The sequence below is a fragment of the Coffea arabica genome, chromosome 5c (assembly GCF_036785885.1).
Source record: "Coffea arabica cultivar ET-39 chromosome 5c, Coffea Arabica ET-39 HiFi, whole genome shotgun sequence".
NCBI lineage: Eukaryota > Viridiplantae > Streptophyta > Magnoliopsida > Gentianales > Rubiaceae > Coffea > Coffea arabica.
The window spans coordinates 35,854,326-35,876,888 of NC_092319.1; the positions used below are offsets into that span (position 1 = coordinate 35,854,326).

Consider the following 22,563-nt stretch of genomic DNA (forward strand, 5'->3'; position numbering starts at 1 on the left):
TTCATCCCTTTTCAACTCGTTCTAGATCGAACCAATAAAAAGGGTAGATAACCCACAACCTACTATAATTGATTTTGATTTTGCCATATATCATGTCACTATCGAACTTTAATCATTCTGTGATACATCCATGGAATAAATCGTATTGGAAAGGTTACCCTTTTTTAAGAAATAATTATGGTGAATAAATAATCAATTGGAACTCTTCTTTTACAAAGAAAAGGAAAAGCCAATTCTAAACAATTGTGATTTTGGCACTCCAAATTTATTCTTTTTTAACTAAGATGACGTAGGCTATCTCAATTCAGAACCCAAAATACCCACAAATGCATAAGTAACAAGGCAACTTGAAACTTGATGAGAAAAATATATAGTAGCTATTACTAATTAATTATACCACCTTTTTATATATGTGTGGTTATAATATTTTTGAGGTAATAGAATTATTGGAACAAATAGTGCACCAAAAGGCTGGTCATAGCTCAAATCTCCTGCAATCAACCCAAATTTAAAAAAAAAAAAAAAAAGTCAACAACAACAACGGAAGTGTTTTTTGTCCATGGAAACAATCAGTTGGTCTTATGTTTTAGTAAAAACAAAGTTTGCATTGTTTTTCTTTATGAACTAGAAAAAAATTATGGGAAGGATATATAAGAGATAAATATCTCTGGAATTATCCGTTTAGAAGAAAAGGAATATATAGTGAGGATAGCTTATGAATTTTTGTTGCTAAAAATTAAATTTTAACAACTCAAGGTTTACAAACAAGCCTCTTTAAAATTAAAAAAAAAAAAGAATAAATTGACCTCTTGATCTATCCTTGGCAAGAAGCAGAAGCTTTGTACTGTTCTTGTTTACAAATTACCAGCTTTAGCAATTCTACAAACATAAAATTTAAAACACCTTTTTTTAAAAACAAAATTTTCTAGTAGAGGACGGGTGGGACTTAAGGAGCGGAGAGAGAATAGGAGGATTTGAACTTTAGATCTTCAATTTTTGAAACCTTCACCTTAATCACAAACAAAACACCTTAAAAGAGCGCTCCCATAATTGGAGTCGTAATCCTCAGTATTATTGTTGTTTGGCCTCAAGACCTCCTCACAAATTTTATTTGTGTACATCAATTTGATACATAAATACGATGACGTCTAAAGCACATATCAAATTGTGGAAGAAATATAATAACCACAGTCAATTGTACTAAACTCAACCGTGCCTATCCCAATCCCAATTTAAACATCTGAAATACAAATTTATCAGATACAAGCTAATACACAAACAGCAGCAAATTACGTATTCGACACTACAATTTGTGCAAAATCAAGTGAGTTCCATACTGCGGCTGAAGAGTTAAAACTACACGGGGAGCATGTGTATAAGATGGTGAAAGTTCAAAGGAGAAGCGCTGCAGAATCATAGCTAGTGCCACTTTTGCTTCTAACATAGCAAAGTTTTGGCCAATACATATGCGAGGTCCCCAACCAAATGGGAAGAATGCAACTTTTCCATTTGTTGCGTTTGAGACTCCATCAGCAAACCTCTCTGGCTTAAACTCCTTCACATCATCCCCCCATATTTCAGGGTCATAGTGCAACAACATTGCTAGCAATGATACCTGCACTTGAGATGGGAGAGTTAAATTTCCCAATTGAGTTTCTTCAGCGGCTTTTCGAGCCAATTCAGGTACTGGTGGATATAGTCTGAGAACCTCGTGTAGTATCATGGTGACCTATCAGATACAATAAATTACTCAGAATCCTTACTAAAGTTTTAACAATTCCACACTAAGGAGCTATTTGGTCCAAATTCTGCAACAATTATCACTCTGAATATGATGAATTGGGCAATGGCTATGGATTTTATAGAAAAACTTTACAGTAATAGGTTTTAGTAAATAAGAATAATGGATAAGTAAAATCTTATTGTTTAATAGTTAATCATGAAACTCATAGAAGGAGTATATATATAATCCATTAACTAATTTTGATTTATCATAAATAAATATTATAAAACCCTACTATTTAGTAGATGATCATGAAACTCATAGAAGGGTTATATAAAATCCATAAACTGATTCGGATTGATGTTAAACAAACATTATATAAGAGTGTGATTGATATTGAAACCCATTTTTTTTATGTTGAAACACGCTTACCAAACACCTCCCAGCAAAACTCTTTAGACCTCGCTGGACATGATTACTTCATAGAGTTCAATTCTGATACCGAAGAATGAATGCAAATAAAGACGAATCAAAGCAAGTAAATTAAGATCTTCCAAGCAAAGCTATATTAGTTACAGCTAAGTATTTCTTTTCCCTTATCAAGAAACTATATAGAGTGTTCATATTTAAGAGCTTCAGGTGATTTTACATCTATGCTGGTGGCTAGAACAGAAGAAACTATAATGAAAAAGCATCAGAAGATTAATAACACAAGTTTTCAACAGGATTTTTGTAATTTGTAAAGAGTTCTTACCAATTTTAGGTGATTTAGTCCCTCCAAATCTGGCTTGTTAGTCCCAAAGTGTTGCAAAACCTCTTCTCTTGCACGCGCTTGCCAGTTTGGATACCTACTCAATAAGATCATTGTCCAGACAAGCAGCACTGAAGTGGTCTCCTGCCCCGCAAAATAGAACAGCTTACATTCTTCAATAACCTCTCTAATACTCATGCCAAAACCCTTGTTTCCATGATAATCAATTTCTTTAGGATTGGATTCGAGTAATATACTCAATAAGTCATCTGCACAAGCGTCACCTGCTTCCATTGCTTCCAATCTTGCATTTATAATTTTCCTGATAGATTCATGAACATCTTTTGCAATTTGTTTCATTCTTCTATTCCTTTTTGTTGGCAAGAACCTTTGAAAAAGCACAGTTTCACAACAAGCAACAAACGGTTATCTATCACAACTACATTAACTGTGTAAAGGGATCTATCCAAGCAATAGAATCAAATTTGAAGTCAAAAGTTTCTTTAGTACAGAGAATGCCGTGAGTAAATAACATTTACCTCCATCCTGGGAAGTATACTGATTGTACAGCCTTTAGGTGGTACTGAGCCTGTTCTGTTTGAAGTTCAAATATCCTCGTACCTTCTTTATAGTTACTACCAAATGCTGTCCGTGAAATTGCATCACAAGCCAGAGTTCGAAGATCCGGCCAAACATCCAACTCACAGGAGCCATTGGTCGAAACAATCTTCTCCCATTTGCTCAACATCTCACCAGCACAGGTACAAAATGATGGGACCATGTGCTATAGGCAAGAAAACCGAACAAGGGAAAATAAGTCTTAAGAAATGTTACTTTCCTGGCAAGAATCCTCGGTTCATTTTGTCTATTAGATACCATATTTGTTTGGGTATATTACTCACAACCATCCTGTGTTTTTCTCTAACATCATATGATCCCCTAAGATTTTAATATATTCGTATAACCTTATGGAGAAAATGGGCTGAACGCATCTCTATTTATGACAATTGACCGAGACGCATTTCAATGTGGTGAAATTATAATATCCGCTTAACTTGTCTCATGATTTTGCATAAATATGTAATTAATGCCCTATAGTTTTGCATCTATTTGTACAATCCCCCTATAATTTTATACAAAATGAATAGACTCCTATTAAATTTATTACTTACATATGGGTAATACTAACATTTCAACTAATTATGCTAATGCTATGAAGACTTTGTTCATCAAATTTTCACTTTATATGTGGATATTTTGAAACCTTAAGGGGATCATTTGATATTTGTTATGCTAAAGTACAAAGGGGTTACAAGTAATTTCCCTATTTGTTTGTTGCTTAATCTGATACTCTACCACTTTATTACGGGAACTCATTCATTTCAATGAAATAATAAATTTTCCAACAGATCCTATCAAAAATGAAGTGATAGTTCACTAAATAAACCAGAAAAAATTAGAGAAGACCTTCAATTTCTCCACATGGAAAGCGGGAGTGATGAGTTTTCTGTGTTTAGCCCATTTATCACCATCATAGCTCGCCAGCCCTTGTACCAACAATTTGGTATCTGGAGTACCACCAGGTTTTTGAAAGATGGAAAGCTTTGATGTAATCTCCCTTATGTGTTCAGGGTTCATGATCACCACTCTCAGCTTTGGTCCAAGCCATATGTATGTATTCTTACCTGAGAGTCATTTACCACTCGTTTTAACTCAAATTAAACAAACATCATAAATCAAGGATACTTAGGAGCCGTCACTATCACTAAGAATATGAAGTAAAATCTCGATAAATTAATAACCTCTATTAAATAATAATTTTTTCTAGTCCCGACTAGGCCTAACAAGTTAAATTAATAATTTTAATCAAATAATAAGATAATATTTTTTTTTTCGAAAACATTACACAACCTTTTGGTCCCATTCATATTCTAAATTAATAATTACATATCATATTTTCTTAAAATATGAGTCTATTGTTGTTTTTTCGTAAAATTTAAATCTACTTGAGTTTCATCCCTAATTTTTCTTATTGTATCTAAAAGTTTTGGGTTTGAATTCTGATATTGTAATAAAAAATTATGAAAAGTTATTGATGTTTTGAGTGCTCCCTTCCACATAACAGTTATGCATGTATACTAAAGATATTAATAGAATTAAATTATACTTGCAAATTAAGTAGATATGAATTGATTTATATTGCTTAGACATTTAGCCTCCTTTTATTAATAGAATAATTCATATTTTTATAAAATAAAATAGAACTTTCATTGATTAAATGAGTATTTTTTGAATTGTAAGTACACTAGATAAATTAATAATTTATTAATTTATCGATTAATTAATACCTCTTTAAATTAATAGAATTTGTATGGTTCTAAGGTTATTAATTTATAGAGGTTTTACTGTTTTATGGAATAATAATGGATTTGATAAAAGCCCTTGGAGTAATTGGTAGTTTTACAGCAATAGGTTTTGTAATAAAAAAAATAATGAATAAATGAAACTCTACTCCTTAAAAGTAAGTCATGAAACCAGAGAAATGGTTTATGAAACCTATTAATTGATTCTGATTAATTTTTTAACAAACATTACGAATGGATATGATTCAAATTGAAATTCATTCCTTTTTTTGAAACGTGTACTTATCAAGCACCTCCTTGTCTCTGCATTAGTATTGCTATGATGCTATCTTTATGTTTTTCTTTTATAATTCTAAAAACGTGATGATGTTAAAAATTAGTACTTGGAATTAAGGGTCTTAACAACAATCTCTTTTGATTTTTTGAGATAATGTAAGCACGACAATGGTAGATGTAAACACAACATGCTAACAGGATAGGACTGTCAATGGGGCTGGGCTAACTCGATCTTGGCTCATTCGGCCCGACAAAAAGCCTGATGAGTCCGACATTTTAGTGAACCGGTCTGAGTTTGAGTTTAAAAATTAAACCCGAATTAAATATGAGCCGAGCTTGGGTCCTATTAGGCTCAAACCCGATATAGGCCCGACCTTTTAATTATCTGTATACATATATAATATTTATATTTTGATATTATGTATAATTATATATCCAAATATATTATTATTAAATACTAAATATATATATATATATTACAAAATATAAAAATACATCTAAAGACTCTTCCATGAGCTTTCTTGAGAGCCAATATTTGTGATGCATAACTGAATCTCTAATTTTTCTTATTGGTTGAATAAATTTTTGTGTTGACATAATATTGGTTGATTTCTTTTTGATCTACAAACACAAATCATCAAGCATGTTTGGATTCAAATCACAAGATTATAAAAAAAAGTTTCAACTTTTAAAGATGTATTTGCTTATGATCGCATGTTTTATTACTATTTTTCATGCATTTTGAATGAATTAAATATCAATATTGTTGAAAAAATTTTGGTTTATATACTTTTTAAGAACTATTATTTGTTGATGTTTAGTTTTAATATTATAGTTTTGTAAATGTTAAATTAGTTTTACAACTTAATAGTTATAGTAATTATATTAAGATAATTGGTATTAGCATTTTGTAGATAGTAAACCACATCTTAGTAATATATTTTCGGTAAATCCTAAACCACAAAAATTTTAAAAGATGGCTAGTAGAACATCATTTTCAGGACCTAGCAGAACAGTCAACGAAAACACACAAGTAGGAACTAGTGTATTAAATATAGGGAGACAATTAAGAAGGAATAGGAGCATGCATCTAGAAGAAGCAATAGACGTAGATAGAGACTTGGAAATATACAGGAATAATGAAATAAGTTTATTAAACCCAAGAACCTTGTACTCAGTAGGATTTCTTAGAAGTAATACAGGATTATTTAGACAAAGCAGAGAAGAACCAGTGAGCGCATTAAGTAACCCCGTAAATCTTGGAATGATAACACAACAAAGCATAAACCAAATTAGAAGACAGTATACATATATGCATATAGGATTAATAGTTATAGGAATTAAAGGACTAATAAGAAAAGGACTGGGGAAAAAAGTATTATTAGCAGTATTAGACAAGAGACATAAAAAAGTAGAAGATGCATTAATAGCCAGTATAGAAGTAGATATGAATCAGAATGGAGGAATATTTTATTGCAGCCCAGATTTTATGATAACCTTAGAAGATATAAAAAATTTAGAAATAGGAATACAAACTAAAGGATATGAAAATTTTCAAGGAGATAATTTAACAATAAGTATCGGATTTATAGGAAGATTAACAAATAGTAGTAAAACCAGATATAAGGTAGAAATAAAGCCAATAGTAGAGGCTACGGCAAGTAAAGGAATAAAATTAATAAAACCAATAGAAGTAAGTTCAGAAAACTTGGCAGGAGAAGAATGGGAGATTAGTAAATTTATAGAAGAAAATAATCCAATGGTACCAAAAGATAGTATAATATATAAAAATAGTCAAGGAAGAACAAGCCTTAGATTTTATAATTATGAACCAACAGCTTTAGGAACAGATAATGAAGAAATAGACAAATCTAACATAAAATCAGACCTTATCGAAATAAATTTATTAGAAGAAGAATTAATAGAAATAGATCATAGGATTCTTTATCCAAAAGAATTAAAAATGAATTTAACAGAAAAAGAACTATTTGATTTAGAAAGAAAATTGGAAGCAAATGGACAAATAGCATTAAACGAAGTATTATACTATGATAATATAGGAAATATTAGAGTTAAAATAGAAGAAGAAAAATCTAAAGATAATTTAGAAGTAGCTAGCATAATATCATATAGAGAATTAATGGACCAACAACAACAAAGTGGTGAAAGCAGTAACAGACCAACAGGTATGCAGACTGATCCTAGTCATACGGGAAATGTTAGAACATATGAACCAGGACAACCACCCAGAATAGTCTATAATGAATATAGAGAACCAGAGGAAAAATATAGTTCTAGGGGAAAAAGAAGACCATTAGAATTAGAAATAAAAGAACATTCAGTAGATGAAGGAAAAACTTTAATGTTAACATCTTACGATCCACAAATGATAGAAGATGTAATAGGAAGCTGGAAAGCTAGAGTAGTAAGAAACTATATATAAAAAGGATTCGATCATAACGTAATAGAAATGTATACATATTTAGAAACATTTTTAGAAGGAGTAGCAAGAGCAGCATGGGAAGCATTTAAACAAAAATTTCCAGATAGGTTACAACAAGATCAGGCACATGGGGTCAATCCAATGAATTTTGTTAATCGAGTAAAAGAAATTCTATTAGCAACAAGTCCAAATAGAGGAGGAGTAATGACACAGATAGAATCTGTAAGAAAACTAGAACAATTATCAATTAGAAACTGGAAATATATTAAACCTTTTCTACAAGACTTTTATATTATAGTTGTTTAGCAGGATGTTTTTATGATGAAGGAATTATAGAAAAATTATTTGCAAAATTACCAGACGACTTAGGAAAGAAAATATATACCTTATACAAAGCAACTCCCATGGAACCAACATTAAAAAATGTGAGTACGGCAGTAAGATTTATAATCAATAGACTAGTAGAATAATGTACTTTTATAAAAATACAAAGACAATTAAAAGGAGAATATAGTTTTTGCTCAGAAATATACACGCCACAAAAATATGGAGAAAAAGATAAAGAAAAAAGAAGATATAGAAAGCCTTATAAAAATTATAAAAGATACCCTAGAAAACAATATTATCTTAGGAAAAGCAAAGCTAGAAAACCATTTCTCAAAAAAGAACATCATGTTAAAAGATATAGACCAGAAAGAACTTATGGAAATAGATTATCTTGTTTTATTTGTAAACAACCAAATTATTTAGCAACAAATTGTCCACAAAAACATAACTCTTTTAATAGAGTAGCTCACTTAATAGAATTATTTTCGGAAGATTTAATAGAAATAGATGATAATATACTAGAGACAGAAAGTATTTATAGTATAGTATCTGAAGACTTAAATTTAACAGATTTTATAGAACAAGAAAACACAAGTTTTATAGATGAAATTTTGGAAAAATCAGAAAACATAACTATCATGGATAATATATATTTAGAAGAAATGAAAGAAGACTTTAAAGTATTGGAAGACTTAGAATTAGTTGATGTAGAATGTATCCATAAATGGGAACATAGGAAAGGAAATTATAGTAAAGCATGTTATAACAGTAATAAATATCCGTCAATAGAATTAAGGTTTCAATGTCAGCTATGTTATATAGAAGGATGCAAATACTGTTTAGAAAAACTTGCACAGGAATATGTTTTAGTAGAAAATACTAAAAAAGAAACAATCGAAGAAAATGTGCCTTTAGAACATTATTTGGAAAGAAGAATAAGAATTTTAGAAAATAAGGTTGACCAATTAGAACAAAAGATAGAAAAACTAAACAAAGGAAAAACAGTGGAAAGAGAAATATCTATAGAAAACATAGATTTAGAAATCTTTCCAGAAATAGAGGAAATAAAACATAATTATGATCTAGAATTATTACAAGCAGGAACATCAAATATAACATCCATAGAAGTAAAAACTCGAATAAAAATAGGAGATTTTGAGACACAATTATTAGCAGTAATAGACACAGGAGCTAGTAATATAGTAATCCAACAAGAATTAATTCCAGAAAAATATTATGAAAAAGCATACCATATTAGAACGGCTAGACAAATGAATGGAAGTACATATACATATGATACAGCATTACATAATTCTTTATTATTTTTTGAAATAGATAGCATACACTGTACACAACCATATCCGGTAACAGAAATATATATTAGAAGTTTTCCTTATCAAATGATATTAGGACTATCATTTATTTTACAGGCATATCATGGCATGATTCTTACTAGAACAGGATTAACATTCCTTAGAGAACATTTTTTACCATATAATACTTTTTTAACCAGCAATAAATTTAAAATAAATAAAGATAATAAATTTACAAGACTCTTAGGACTAGAAGAAAAAGATAATTGTAAATGTGATATAAAAGGTAGCTGTAAGAATGATTCAACCCAGGAATATAGGGGGAGGAATCAGAAAACTAATTCTTTTGACAATATGGAGATGACTGGAGAAAGGCCTTTATATTCGTCACAAAGAATTGAAAACTGTTTAGAAGACAAAGAATTTGAAGAATATTTAGAGATAGAAAATTATGACACAATAGAAACTATTTTAAATAATGAAAAATTATATGATCTGTTAGAAACAGGACATAGAGATATAGACCAACTAATAAGTGAATTAGAAAAATTAGAAATTTTTGGAGAAAATCCAACTATTCATTGGGATAAGGACAAAACATAATGTAAGTTAGATATTTTAAATCCAAATTTAAAAATTAGCACAGCAAAAATAGAAGCTAGTAATGATGATATAAAAGAATTCGAAATGCATATAGCTGATCTAAATAAGTTAAAAATAATTAGAAGAAGTACTAGTCCACACAGAAGTGCAGCATTTATAGTTAAAAAACATAGTGAAATAGTTGGAGGAAAAAGCAGAATGGTAATAAATTATAAAAGATTAAATGACAATACTAAAGAAGATAGCTATGATATACCAGATAAAAATGAGTTAATAAATAGAATCCAATATAGATATATTTTTAGTAACTTTGATTGTAAGTCAGGATTTTGGCAGGTAAAAATGCATAAAGAAAGTATAGAATGGACAGCTTTTACATGTCCTTTAGGACACTATGAATGGTTAGTAATGCCTTTTGGGTTAAAAAATGCACCAGCCATATTTCAAAGAAAAATGGATAATATTTTTAATAAATATAAAGATTTTGTCATAGTATATATAGATGATATATTAGTATTTTCAAAAAACAAAGAAGAACATGTAAGCCATCTAAAATTAGTATTCTCAGAATTTATTAAACACGGAATAATAATCAGTAATAAAAAAGCACAATTTTTTAGAAAAAATATAGAATTTTTAGGAACAGAAATAGGACAAGGAAAAATAAAATTACAACCACATATTTGTAAAAAGATTTTAGAATTTCCAGATAAGATAGAAGAAACAAAGAAACTTCAACAATTCTTAGGATTATTAAATTATGCAAGACCTTTTATTAAAAATTTAAATAACCTAGTAGCACCATTGTATAATAAAACCTCTTTAAAAGGACAAAAATTCTTTAATAAAGAAGACGTCAAACTAATACAAGAAATTAAACAAACAATAAGCAATTTACATGATCTAAAATTACCATTAGACACAGATTACTTGATAATAGAATGTGATGGCAGTAGTACCGGATGGGGAACAGTTCTTTTTGCAAAATCAAACAAATATAGCGATAAAAACAATGAACAAATCTGTAGATATGCTAGTGGTAAATATAAGGAAAAAGACAATAGAAGTAGTATAGATAATGAATTATTAGCAGTAAAATATAGTTTGGATAATTTTAGACTTTTTATAATCAACAAACCTGAAATAACTATTAGAACAGACTGTGAAACAATAAAAAAGTTTTTTGATAAACATAATGAAAAAAGAAGTTCTACTAGAAGATGGTTAAATTTTGTAGATAGTATTATTGGTAATGGATATAAAGTAGTTTTCGAACACATTAAAGGTAAAGATAATAATTTAGCAGATTTTTTATCACGGTTTTTTAACAATTCTTCTGATCTCTTAGCAGATGGCATATAACTTCCAGAAAGTCAAAATTGGCCAGTGGGAACTTACAAAGTACCCTAAAGGTACAAGTCTACATTTCCATAACCAAGAGGAAGGTAATTTAGAAGACATCCAGCAGATATCTTAAATAACCTCTGGAATAGCAGAAATAGCACTGATAAAGTTAGAAATCTTAATATATTAGCATTTTATTTTAATAATCTTCCAAAACAAAGTTTTTCATATTACGTAGTAATTAAAGGAAAAACACCTGGAATCTATTCCAAATGGATTTCCGTTATAGAACAAATAAACCATTTTCATAATCCTTTATGGAAAGCATTTCATAGCATACATGAAGCATTAGAATTTGCTAGGCAAAATATAGGAACAACATTTTATGTAGATCCTAAAACTAGCATGGATAGCATGAGGGTGCCAGTATATCAACATACAGATGCCCCTAGTAGCAGTAGAAATTATCAATATGCATTAGAAAAAGATAACACAAATAGAATAGAATTTTGTAGACATTGCAAAAGTATGGAGCAAGCTATTAGAAGTTTAAATTCAAAGTGTAGAAATTTTGAAGAAGAGGATTTTTCTCAAAAAGAAAAGATAAAATCTTTAACTGAACAACTCAAAGAAATGTATAAAATCTCAGGCTCACAAGGAGATACTATTCTCTCACAAATTTCTGAGATTGGGGAGCTCAAAGGAAGGCTGTCTCATACAGCATCTCAAATGGCCAGTTCTTCATCCGGCCCAATAAAACAACCAATTTTTATAAAAGAAAAGCCCATTTCAGAAAGACCATTTGAATTTCTTAAGCCCAAAATATTTTTTAAACCATATCACCTACTTAGTTTCCTCCCTTTACATATCCAAGAAATTATTAGCCAAAAAGCCCAAGGCCAATATTATTCAAAATTAATGGCAGTCCAACAATACTTTTATGAAATAGCAAAAGACCCAATTAGAAATACAGCAGCCATTAGACTACATCCATCTTTCTTCATCGACCCAGAAAAACATTGCCCAAACAATCCAGAAGCCTGTGACCACCAGAAAATAAATAGCCATTGTATATATACACTCAGTAATTTTTTCCTCAGACCTGTTGTAAAACTAATAAACTACTATAGTATGAATAGAGATATTAGAGGAAAAGTAGAGCAATGGAGAATGATATTCTTATGATTCCAACAAGATACAAAAGTCCTACCAAAGGATGTCAATGTACCTCTATGTATAGGTACTACAAGATTAAAGGTACATAAATCCTATTAAACATCCACTACTACAATAATATGAAGAAACCTATGAAACGGTTTCTCCACTACATGAATAGATTTATGGATTGTAACTTCTATACATAATGTAACCATAAATCATGAATTAATTCTCTTGGAAATACAAAGGGACATCCACACTTTTAGTTGTTTCATAACACTCCCCCTTGGATGTCAATTACACAAAGAATATGCCTCGTTAAAACCTTACCAGGGAAAAACCCATCGGGACAAAAACCCTAGTGAAGGAAAAAGAGTACACTATTCTTGTGTATTAATTTCTCCCCCTGATGCAAACATTATTTGAGATCTTTTAATCGTTGCATTCCAATATTCTTCACCAATTGCACTGAAATATAGTACTTCAGGACTAAATATCTCTTCATCTTCCTCTCGCAATCTAAAAGGATCCTTATTATAATCTAATGATCTGACGACCATTGGAATATTTAATATATGTGACTTATTCATATAAAGCTGCTTTAATACCTTCCGGGTATAAGCAGTTTGGTGGATAAAAATTTCACTTTTCAAATGCTCAATTTATAAATCAAGGTAGAATTTTGTTTTTCCAAAATTCTTGATCTCAAAATCCTTCTTCAAATATTCAACATTATTTTGAATCTCTTCAGGAGTTCTAATCAAATTTAGATCATCAACATATACAGCAATTATCACAAAATTTGATCCATTTTTCTTAATAAAAACACATGGACATATTGGATCATTGGTATAACCTTCTTTTGTCAGACATTCATTGAGACGGTTATACCACATACGTCCAGATTGTTTGAGCCCATACAGAGACCTTTGTAATTTAATAGAATAAATATTTTTAGGTTTCGATTTGCATGCTTCAGGCATGTTGAATCCTTCGGGGATCCTCATATAAATATTATTTTCAAGATTCCCATATAAATATGCAGTAACGACGTCCATTAGACGCATATCTAATTTTTCATGTACTGCAAAACTTACAAGATATCTAAATATAATAGCATCCACTACAGGTGAATACGTTTCATCATAATCAAATCCAGACCTTTGTAAAAATTCTTGGGCTACAAGTCTTGCTTTATACCTCATAATTTCTTTTTTCTCATTTCTTTTTCTCACAAATACACATTTATATTCTACTGACTTTACACCTTCAGGTGTTTGGACTACAGGTCCAAAAACTTTTCTTGTAGCCAATGAGTCCAATTCAAATTGAATCGCATCTTTCCATTTTTCCAATCATTTCTATACCGACATTCATCAACCGATTTAGATTTATGATCCTCATCAACTTCTATAATATCAAGTGCTACATTTTATTAGACTCCAATTAATTTTTTTTTATGATTTCATTCTCTTCATAAGTTGGCTCTTCAGGAGCAACCTCTTCAAGAGGTTGAATTTTGTCATGACATTTAATCTCCGGAGATATTTGAAATCAATTTATACCTTATTTAGGTAGGCCGGCCTTAAATTTATTTGTATCATTTGTGCATGTCCTTCAGGGACATCAATTTTAATCAAGGTATTTCCTGCAGGAATGGTTGATTTAATAACTCTTCTGGAGTCGATATATATCTGACAACTGGTTTGCAATTTTCTGCAAATGAATAATTTCTTGAACTTTCAGTTCACGTTATTTTGTATAAGGATCGAGAAAATCCAATTTTTCAGGTGATTTTCTTTCGGTTGATTTCTTCCTCCCCCTAATGTCGGGAATCGTAACTCATCAGAATAAATAAATCATTTAATAGATCGCTCATCAAATATTTTACGATATTTAATCGTAAAAAGTGATTCATACCCGACATAAATTCTAAATTTCTTTTAGAGCCATATATAATATAAAGGGGGTATGTATAAATATTTGTCGGCTCTCAAATATTCTCACTTTTGTCAAATCATATATCCATTGGGATCAGTAAACTTCTGGTTTACTGTAGGTGATAATTATAAATCAAATGAGAATGAAGACAACTATATAGATAATCATTTCTCTCTCGAATGATTATTATGATATAATTAACCTTTATCTCATTTGATTTCTAAACATGATTTTTGTCATTGTCTCATTTAGTGTCTCAATTTGGATATTCAAATTCAATAAATTTTTCGAGACATGGTAAAAAGTAGTGCTTTATTTATGATAAATTTTTCTCCTACAAGGAGAAATATAGTAGTGACTCTTCTGGAGTTTTCAATCACTTGAGCACAACTATTGATTGTGTTTGTCTCTCTTACTGGAATATAGTATATGTAGTAGCACTTATTAATGAGACACATATCATTGTCACCATAATTTTTATGGGACAAATATCATCACCATAATCCTTTGATCCCAAATATTTAACATCCATTTCTTCTTCAGGAAGAAAAGTCAATTACTATCATAAATTAAATCAAGCATCATACACCTTCAGGATGTTTAAAGATTGGTCATGTGAAAATGCTATTATAATTTTGATTTCTCATAGGTACTTCGAAACATTTATCTTAGGATCCTTACTTTTTTGTCCTTATCATTATTATCCCACTTCAAGTGGTAATTTTTTCTCTTGTTATGGTAAAATATATATTTACCAAAATCATAGTCATGGCATCAACCATAACTAGTAAATTGAAATTTAGTCACATTCACTTCTGGAAATGGATTAGAACAAGCATGCAATAAGTACATAATACTTCTCAAAATTTTCTCTTAATATTGCTACTACAGGAGCATATTCGAGAAATCAATTGTGGAGAGTATCATTTTCAATATATCTTATGAATAAAATTTTCTCAACACAATTTCCACTGGAAAATTATTCTGAAAATCGCATAATTATGTTCTTGTAGCCACAGGTAAATTTATCATACCAACCTTTTGAAATAATGACCATCTTCTGGTGGCCAAATATTTTTGTTCAAGAACGACCATCTTCAGGTGATCGAATATTTTTCTTTAAATATTTCAAAGGACAAGTAGATCCTCAAATATAATTGATTTTCTATAATAGCATCTCCAAAATTCAATGCATCAGAATATAAGTGTTTATAATAAATAATTCTAAAGATAAATGAGTAGAATTAAAAGGAGAAATATTACCTCAAAGATGTTAAACAATATATATTTATGTTTAGTGGTTGTTCAGCAATAGGCACTTGTATTTTTTGCAATAATTCAAATATTAGCCATAAGAAATTGAAACAAGTTTGTGAGTTAGAAACTTACCTCAGAATTTACTTGAAGAAATGCGAGCAGAATTTCGACAAAATCTTGTGTTTCACTTTTGTTCAAGATAGAGCCTCCGTTTTCACATTTTGCTCAAAAGTAGAGCTTTCGTGCTGATAACGTGTTGTAAAACTAATAAACTACTATAGTATGAATAGAGATATTAGAGGAAAAGTAGAGCAATGGAGAATGATATTCTTATGATTCCAACAAGATACAAAAGTCCTACCAAAGGATGTCAATGTACCTCTATATATAGGTACTACAAGATTAAAGGTACATAAATCCTATTAAACATCCACTACTACAATAATATGAAGAAACCTATGAAACGGTTTCTCCACTACATGAATAGATTTATGGATTGTAACTTCTATACATAATGTAACCATAAATCATGAATTAATCCTCTTGAAAATACAAAGGGACATCCACACTTTTAGTTGTTTCATAACAAGACCCACTATTATCTTATCAAAATATTCATCCCCAAAGATACTAAGAGTAAATGGGGAAAGAGTTATTTTAACACCACAATTTCTTATGGATGCCGGATTTCTGGAAAAAATTATTGTTACAAATCCAGAAGATACTTATTGTCTTGGAACTCATCTCGGATACTTCATCAGAAAAATGCTAGACTATGGACAGTGGGCAACTGTACATATCAAATCCGCACCAGCAAAATGGATAGGACTTTTTGATATAGAACCAGCAATACATAGAATGATGATTACAGTCAGCAATATACCACCAGCAAGGAGAACGACAGAAGAACTAGAGAAAATCAGCAGCAGTCTAGTGGAATGTCCATTAGAATTAAAAGAACAATTGATAAATGCTAAAATGATCCAATTAGCTTACAGACATTTCATAGATCAATGGGAAAATGGAATTAGACTAGTATATGAAAATAAGATACAAAAGATATATGTCCCATACAGGTTTAAGTTAGAAAAAGATTTCACTATAAGTACCAATTATCCAGAAGTCTTTGAAAAATATTTGGAAGGATATTATATGAGCACAGGAGCAAGGCATTTGGATATCGAAGCAGATGAAGAATATAATGATGATCATTATTGGGAAACATTGGGACCAGAAGAAATGAGCAACATTGAAAATATGATTGAAGGATAATTTTTCGGCCATCTTGTCCAAAGCTATAATGTATAGATCGGTCATAAAGCCTTTATTAGTTGTCGGCCACATTGTATAGCCTGGCCAAATTGATTTAGAATCTATGTATAGATCGGTCATAAAGCTTTTATTAGTTGTCGGCCACATTGTATAGCCTGGCCAAATTGATTTAGAATCTATGTATAGATCGGTCATAAAGCTTTTATTAGTTGTCAGCCACACTGTATAGTTCGGCCATATTGATACTTTTACGGATTTCAGTAGGTCTTAAGTCCGTAAAGTTAACATGTCATATCCACGGACTTTGAGTCAAAAATTTTAAGTCCGCACAGTTTTCACAAGAAGTCTATAAAGGCATATGTCCCAGACCAATGTTGGGTACGATGCACTTACATCCTGTAAATTAAAGCGTCCGATAAAAACTCCAATTTCATACGTTCTTTAGCAGTTTCTACAGTCTTTAGCTCTCTCATATTGCTAGCATAAGACGAAAGAGAAATAAGAAAAGTAGAGATTTAGGCAGCCAACCCTAGATTAGATCCAAACAACCGGAAACTCTAAAAAAGATACCTTGTTTTAGGATCCTAAAAGACCAAAAGACGGTGTAGTACCCATTAAACCCTTTCAATTACAAAGCAGGCGTCAGGGGAAGATCCGGTGAGGCAAAACTCCTAATCACAAGATTCCCATTTTCATAGCATCAGAAGGAAAATTTGGATTTAAAGTAAGGAAGGTAAAATCTCAGTTATCTTTCTTAAAGTATCTAGTAGTCATCTATTTCTTAAATTCCAGTTAATCATCCTGATATTTTATATGAATTTTGAACCGCCTTTTCAATTTACATCTACTCCAGAAAACGCATACAGATTAGCATTACAAACCCTCAAACAACCAGACACCTATTATTATTTTGACAAAATTTTAGAGAAAATTGAAACAACAGACCAGTGTTTAGCACATATACAAATAGAAGACGCTAGCTAATCTAAAGTAGCACACCACCATCCCGCATCATTTCTAAAAAATTTAAGACAAGCAAAAATAGATTTACTTTGGCATAAATACTCTGAATTAAAATCAATAGAAAGACAAAAATTAGAAGAACAAGAAAAATACAAAAATAAAAAGATTTTCTGTAACAAGATCTGTGGTATATCGGACTAAGCAAGATTGAGAGAAAGAAGCTCTGCTTCACTGCACACTCTCTCCTCTGCTCCACGTACCAAAGGTCCGCACTTGGACTCCGTTCCACTCATATATTTGGTGTCTTGGACTCCGTTCCACTCATATATTTGGTTTAAATACTAAATATATATATATATATATTACAAAATATAAAAATACATCTAAAGACTCTTCCATGAACTTTCTTGAGAGCCAATATTTGTGATGCATAACTAAATCTCTAATTTTTCTTATTGGTTGAATAAATTTTTGTGTTGACATAATATTGGTTGATTTCTTTTTGATCTACAAACACAAATCATCAAGCATGTTTGGATTCAAATCACAAGATTATAAAAAAAAGTTTCAACTTTTAAAGATGTATTTGCTTATGATCGTATGTTTTATTACTATTTTTCATGCATTTTGAATGAATTAAATATCAATATTGTTGAAAAAATTTTGGTTTATATACTTTTTAAGAACTATTATTTGTTGATGTTTAGTTTTAATATTATAGTTTTGTAAATGTTAAATTAGTTTTACAACTTAATAGTTATAGTAATTATATTAAGAAAATTAAGGAGTAATAAGTGAGTTTGGGCTAAACCCAATTAAGACTCACAACCCGAATATTATGTGAGCTGAGTATGAGCTTCACATTTATGAACCCGAAACTCATAGCCCGAAACCCGAAAATGTTCCAAATTAAATAAGTTGAACTTGAGCTTATCAAAGTCCGACTCATTAGACCCGATTGATTGGCCTATTACAAGAGGCACGCTATCACATAAATAATATTATTTTCAAGATTCACTATCTATTATACAATTTTCAACTAGAAAGGTTAGAGATATACATTGTTTGGTGCAATTACACTTAACAATTGTTTATTTGAAACTTCCTAAATAGAAAATTTATTAAGATAGAAGATTAAGTGTGACTTAAAGCAAAAAATTATATTCGTCAAAAACAAAACAAAAAGTCTTGAAACATTATTACAATTATTGAAGAAATCCATGAAATGTTTGCAAAGAAAGCATCACATAATTGAAAAGAAGATAGTACTTGCCATATTTCTTGACGGCTTCATGGAGATGAGGAATAACTCTTGGGAATAAGTCATCAGAGAGATTGATTGTCTTGGAATGAGCTTCCTTGAGCAAGGTTGAAATCTGTTTGAAGTCTCCATGGAGAAATTTGTAAGGATTTCCTCTGAGACCTTGCTCTTTCAGCCGCTTCTCCAGCCTCTTGGGAGTTAACCACGCGCAGTTGAATACTTTCCATGCAAGCATTAGAAAGTATAAAAGAATACAAGAACAAGGTACAGCTATAGGACTGTAGGCTGTCTCCATTATTGAGTTGTAGATGAAAGGTTTTTTTTTGCGTTCAGCTGCTCTAGCTTGCATTCATATTTACACTTGGAAGTTGAAGAAAGTTATCATTAGAGTAAATTACTTATAACCCCCTATGATTTTATATAATGTTAGATGATTATCCTGAGGTTTCAAAATAGCCACATAATCCCCTGTAGTTTTATGTAAAGTAGCAAATGGATAGAATACACAATCAGTTATGACATTTATACTAAACGCGCTCTAAAAGCAAGTGTGATAAAATTTTAATTTCCATATCACCCCTTTATGGTATGTATAAATATTCACTTTGTCCTCTTGTGATTTTTTCCATTTAGTCACGTAATCCTCTGATACTTTTATACCAGGCAATTAAGCCGTCGATTGATTTAGTATTTAAGTAAGGGCATTTTGGAATTTCAATTAACAACATTACATAGGCTATATTTCGTTAAGTTTTCACTTTACGTAAAATTATAGGAGAAATGAAGTGGACATTTTGAAATGTTAGAAGGGGTCATGTGGCAATAGACGAAACTACAAGGGGGAGATGTATATAATTTACCCTTATCTTTACGACATCCAAAGAACAAAATTTAAAATTTGGGCTTTGATTTATGTTCCAGAATTACCAAAGTTGTGATGTCAAAGAAAAATAAAGAATTGTTCATTGGGTGGCAGGTGGTTTTCAACGGTTGATACCATACTATTTGTTTGTGATGTCAAAGAAAAGTAAAGAATTGTTCATTGGGTGGCAGGTGGTTTTCAACGTTAATCAGGTTGATACCATACTATTTGTTTTAGTACATCAACTTATTACTTGAGGGGCCATTTTTTCTTAATGTTTTACAGAAGTTTCAGACTTCGAAAACATAATCGATTCTAAAGTTAAGGCAAGAAACTGCCACATAGACATAGATTCTTACAAACTGTCTAGCAGTTGTCATCAAAATTCAAGCAATAATTAGAGAATTAGAGTTCAAATATAATACAGTGGCTTATATGCTCTTACCCCATAATTTTTTTTCGCCAATTAAGACTTTCAAATGAAATAAAAATGTGAGTTTCTCTCTTTTGTCTTCTATACTTTCCAATTAGTGCATCGAAGTTCTTGAGTACAACGATGCTAACAAAATCCATTCTGACAATTTAGTACTAATTTATGCTGCATCGCATTTTATTCATTTCATAGCTAAAATTAATAATTTTTCAGTTGCAATGTAGACTCGTCTAAAAATTTGTTACACTCAAATGGATTTTTCACAAATTGATTGCAGATAATTTTCCTTTTGTCTCACATTGTTCACAATGTTGTTAATATTACGATTTTTGTATGTGATAAACACGGTTTTTATTTTAAATAAGATCTGTTTATTAAATAATAAAAAATAATTACATAAAGCCAGGAAATTTGAGCCTTGCCGCCCTATTTTACGGAGCTGCAAGCATAATGTGTTTAATGTAAACTCCAAGTGAGAATTTGCCTGTGACATTCTCAACACTTATGGTAGCACAAAGGCGTCTGGATTTGATTTTAGAATCCTGTCAAGTTTAAAATTATTTTCCTAGTATTGGAGTAATCCTTCCACTTTTGAGACTTCTTTGAAACTACCGGAATAAATTATATCCCAAGAGTTATTCACTCACCTGTAAAGTTAGGTTCATTTGAATTGCTATATTTAGAAATTTTTATTAAAAAAATATATACTGTATAGATTTGATGTATGTGAGATAAAAAGATGATTGAGAAATGTGTTCGGGAAAAATACAAAAAAAAATTTGTTTAGAAAATTGAAATCTAAACATGGCCTTACTTTCACAAGAAATTTGGTTGAATTTCAAGGAAAAAGAGTCTTGAGAATCCTTAAATGACTGTATCATCTTCTCTCACGGTCACCTATCTAAACTCGGGTATTCAGCAACCTCCAACGTTTAACTTTTTTAAATGCATCTTACTTTTCTAGAGGTAGGTACTTTGTTGAAATTTCTAGATGTAAGAAATTTCTTATAATTATAAGGCTTGTTTACTAAATCATCTACTCCATAAATAGAGAGTTTAATATTGTTGTTAATTGAAAAAAGTAAAATTTGATAGCCTTGTTATTATGTGTGATTATTGATATATTATCAATATTTTTCCTCTTCTCCCACATATATTTGTATGTGTAAATTGCCCTTCCATATACATTGATTTTATGAAATGTATGTCCTACAAATTTTGGTAGAATTTTTTGGGTTCTACATTTAATATGTTAACATTGTCTCTCTTATATCAAACTCTCTCCTGGATCAGGTTTAAACACAATCACGAACAATAATCTCCCTTATAAATTCGACCAACATCACTTTATACTAGTTCTTCATCTTCAAATACTTTTCTCGTTGCAATAATCCATGCATCTAAATAGATTGTTTCCACCGCACAATTTGATATCAATTTATTGACAACTCACGTTGTAATTTTGATAATCACAATTCAACTGACAGGATTCTTCACCAACCTATGTGTTTGCAATCATAATCAATCAGACAAATCTCGGACCAATCTTATGATCCAATCTTCATCGACTAGATATTTCAGGGCCACCTTGTGGTTACACTCAATCAACTGAATGTTTCATAGCAATTCTTAAACTCACTGATAGGGAAACAAGCAACATTGTGTCCAACGATCAGACAACAGAAAACCCCAGACTAACCTCATAGGCGGGACCATTTTTCGATATTCACAAGCAAGTAACATCTCTGGATATTGCTTGATCTTGTTTTGTTTTGCATTGATTTTGACCTCTTCTTCATGACTCTCGTGTCAGTATCTGCACTAACTTCAACTGCTGCACTATTTTCCTCTACAACAAGCATGCTGGTCTGACCATCACCAACTTGCGGCAGCTGATTGAGTTTATGCCAACCTTGAAAATTAGCCATTGATTTGAACTTAAAAAATACAACAAAAAGATGCTGAAATTAATTTGCCTTTAGCATTATGTAAGGGATAATCAATTACAGCTGTCTTATCCATATTCAAAGAATATGTGAAATTTTATATTAACTTCAATTCCATTGTAAGATTACAGGAGATAACTTAAAAGGCTAAAGTTTGTGGAATAACTTTAAAATATTAACATGTGGCGCCTATCACGTAGAATTCTGTTGAAAACATTTTTAAAGTACCTTGTAAATTTCTAAAACATAAAAAGTGACTATGGAAAATATTCATCTGAAAAAATGACTTCAAAAACAGATATAATATGCGCAATGTGATAGACATGA

General features: G+C 30.6%; 1 protein-coding gene across 1 annotated transcript; it reads right to left on the reverse strand.

Annotated features, from left to right (window-relative positions):
- Positions 1–1,050: 1,050 nt before the first annotated feature.
- Positions 1,051–19,343, reverse strand: LOC113719869 (cytochrome P450 CYP72A219-like). Its single transcript, XM_072050829.1, has 5 exons — positions 19,008–19,343; positions 3,942–4,159; positions 3,014–3,258; positions 2,478–2,862; positions 1,051–1,729 (listed from the first exon to the last, which is right to left on the reverse strand). The coding sequence occupies exons 1-5, from the start codon at positions 19,288–19,290 to the stop codon at positions 1,304–1,306; spliced, it is 1,557 nt and encodes a 518-aa protein (XP_071906930.1). The 5' UTR covers positions 19,291–19,343; the 3' UTR covers positions 1,051–1,303.
- Between the last annotated feature and the right edge of the window lie 3,220 nt (positions 19,344–22,563).